This window comes from Lagopus leucura, unplaced genomic scaffold (genome assembly GCF_019238085.1).
Source record: "Lagopus leucura isolate 7727_CA_CO unplaced genomic scaffold, USGS_WTPT01 34833-0_obj-0_obj, whole genome shotgun sequence".
In the NCBI taxonomy this organism is placed as follows: Eukaryota; Metazoa; Chordata; class Aves; order Galliformes; family Phasianidae; genus Lagopus; species Lagopus leucura.
Window position 1 is genome coordinate 1 of NW_024966424.1, and position 3,200 is coordinate 3,200.

The 3,200-nt window shown below is 63.4% G+C and overlaps 1 protein-coding gene across 1 annotated transcript in view; it reads left to right on the forward strand.

Moving 5' to 3' along the window:
* The first annotated feature begins 304 nt into the window (after positions 1–304).
* Positions 305–3,200, forward strand: part of LOC122192572 (C-type lectin domain family 2 member H-like) — a 4,351-nt gene continuing 1,455 nt past the window's right edge. Inside the window, exons 1-3 of the mRNA XM_042893149.1 lie at positions 305–379; positions 976–1,103; positions 2,846–2,952. Coding sequence (XP_042749083.1) covers positions 373–379; positions 976–1,103; positions 2,846–2,952 — 242 coding nt within the window. The 5' untranslated portion in view covers positions 305–372. The remainder of the gene's footprint in view (positions 380–975; positions 1,104–2,845; positions 2,953–3,200) is intronic.

Genomic DNA, 3,200 nt, shown 5'->3' on the forward strand with positions numbered 1-3,200 from the left:
TGCGCCCGGTTCGGTTCCGTTTGCGGTTATTTGCGGTCGTTCCGGTGCTTTTTTGGGACCGCAGCGTTGCGTTCGGTCGGTCGGTGACGCTCGGGCCCATGGCGGGGCGGTTGGACGGAACGAACGCGGGGCGGCAGCGCGCGGTGGGTCGGTGGGGGCAGGGCGAACAGCAGAGAGGGAGGCGGGCAGCGCCGCAACGCCGGGCGTCGCCACGAGAGGGCGCCGAACAGCGCTACGCCACGGCGCGCTAATGTCACGTGGTAGCCGAACAGCGGCGGAAGCCCTTAACCCCTTCCTGCCCGATCCGAATTCGGTTCCTTCGGGAACAACTGTCAGGTCACCTCCGGACGGCTCTGTGCCCGCGGGGCCTTTATGGGAGGTCAGCGCAGCGTGGGCCGCTTCGGGGGGACCGGGGGCCGCTAGGGGTCATTCGGGGCCGTTTTGTGCCGTCTGAGGGCCGTGCTGGGGCCGCTCGCGGTCACCTCGGCCTCCCTTGGGGCTCTTCGGCCAAGTGGGGCCGCCTCAGCTCATTTGGGGCTGCTTTGGGACCGGGCGCGTCCACCTCGGGCAGCTGTGGGGCCGTTCGGGCCGCTCCTGGGCTTTGGGGTCAATTGTGGGGCCTTTGGGGTCCGTTCCGAGCCGTTTTGGGGCCGTTCTGCTGCCTTTGGGCCGTTTCTGCCCGCTTGGGCCCACGCCACGTCTGTTCGGGTCGCTCTAAGCCTCTTTTGGTCAATCTGGGGACGGTCTGCGGCTGTTTCTGCCTCTTTTGAGTGGATTTGGTGCCATTTCTGGGCTTTTTAGGCACCTTGCCCCCGTTTCTGGGCCAAGTGCAGCCGTTTGGGTCCATTTAGGGCTCATCCGGTGCAGTTTGGGTCCGTTTGGACCGTTTGGCCTTGGACGCAGACAAGGCACTGTTTGCTTCCAACCCGTTGTGATACCTAAAGCCCCGTCCTGTGCCTCCTCTCCCCCTCCCAGCTCCCACAGCACAGCTCTGGGCTCCACCACCCCACGCTTCCCCACGATGGCAGCAGGAGAACAACGCCCAAATTGCCTCTCACAGCTCGAAGCGCAGCCGTCCTGCCCAGGAGATGAAAAGCAACGGGGTAAGAGAACGGAATCTGCGATCCTTGCTGGAACGCAGCAGGAAAGGCTGAACGGGGAACAGAGCCCGAGCCCATCTGCTCTCACAGAGTCACAGCACGGTTTGGGGTGAAGGGACCTCAAGGCTCACGAAGCTCCAACCCCCCCACCAATGCAGGGCCCCCAACCTCCACGTTTAATGCTAAACCAGGCTGCCCAGGGCCCCATCCAACCTGGCCTCCAACACCTCCAGGGATGGACGGGGCATCACAGCCTCTCTGGGCAGCTGTTCCAGCACCTCACCACTCCCATAGCAAAGAACTTCCCCTGACATCCAACCTCCAGCTGCCCTCCCTCAGCTTCCAGCCGTTTCCCCTCGTCCTGCTGCCATCTCCCCTTTCCCATTGACTCCCCTCCTGTCTGCAGGCTCCCTTCAGCTCCTGCAGCTGCACTCAGCTCACCCCCAGCTTCTCTGCTCTGTGCTGCAGAGCCCAACTCCCTCAGCCTCTTTGCAGGGCGGTGCTGCAGCCCCCTGCTCATCTTTGTGGCTGCTCTGCACCCTCTCCAACAGCTCGCTGTCTTTCTTGCGCTGGAGGCCCCACACCTGGACGCAGTGCTGCAGATGGGGCCTCACGAGGGCAGAGCAGAGAGGGACTGCTCTGTTCCCTGTCCCTGCTGCCAACCCACTCTGGTCTCTCTGCCCCACCAGGCTGCAAATGCAAGCTGGGCAGAAGGGAAACACCAAAGCCATGAGATGCCCCCAATTCACCCCACTCCAAAGCCATGAGATGCCCCCAATTCACCCCACTCCAAAGCCATGAGGAGATGCCTTGGGAAGGCAGTGGGCTGAGCAGGCACAGCATCACGTCCCCATCTAAGATTGCTTGGCTTGGAAAAGACCTCAAAGATCACCGAGTGCAGCCACAACCCAACCATCCTCCCCCACCTCCAAGGGCCCTCTGCTCAATCACGGCCCTGAGCACCACATCAGAGCCTTTTAACCACCTCCAGGGCTGCTGGCTCAGCCACCTCCCCGCAGCCCATCGCACCGCTCAGCAGCCCTTTCTGCACACAAGCGTTTCCTCAGATCCAACCTCAACCTCCCCTGGCACAACTCGAGGCCATTTCCCCTCGTCCCATCACCAGCGAGACCAACGTCACTGCAGTCCCCTCCCCGGTATTGCAAGAGAGCCGTCAGCTCTCCCCTCAGCCCCCATTTCCCCAGACCCAACAGCCCCCACCCCAACCCTCGCTGCCCTTCCCTGCCCCGCTGCAGCCCCTCCACGTCCCTTCTGCACCGAGGTGCCCAACGCTGAACCCAGCGCTCGAGGTGAGGCCTCCCCAGAGCTGAGCACAGGGCAGGACGACTTCCCTGCTCCTGCCGCCACTCCTGATCCCAGGCAGGACGCCGTCGGCTTCTTGGGCAGCTGCGCACACCGCTGGCTCACGCTCAGCTGCTGCTCACCAGCACACCCAGCTCCCTTTCCATCAGGCAGCTTTCAGCCATTCCTCCCCAAGCCTGTAGGGGCCGCGGGGCCCAAAACGCAGCAGCCCCCACTCGGCCCTATGGAAGCTCACAGAGTTTTGCTCAGCCCATCGACGCGGTCCACGCGGGTCCCTCTGCGGTGCCCCCATCCTGCACTCGGCTCCAGGGGAGGCTCTGCCTACACCGCTGCCAACACAGCGCTGCAGCCCCGTGGGAACTGAGATTTGGGCTTGGGAAAAGTGCCCCAAGGGCTCCGAGCACACCTGGGTTTGTTCACAGGACTTCGTGCATCGGTACCAGGGCCGGAAACACCACTGGATTGGGCTGCACAGGGCAGGAGGGGACGAGCGCTGGATGTGGGCTGATGGCAGAACCTTCACCAACCGGTCAGTGTGTGCGTCCGTCTGTCCGGCTGGGATCTCTTATGGGTCTGGCTGGGATGGGTTTGGGATTGGGTTTCCCATTCTGCTCCCTCCTGTGCTATGGAGATGAGCAGGGGCTGCAGCACCGCCCTGCAAAGAGGCTGAGGGAGCTGGGCTGTTCAGCATGGAGCAGAGAAGCTGGGGGTGAGCGCAGTGCAGCTGCAGGAGCTGAAGGGAGCCTGCAGACAGGAGGGGAGTCAATGGGAAAGGGG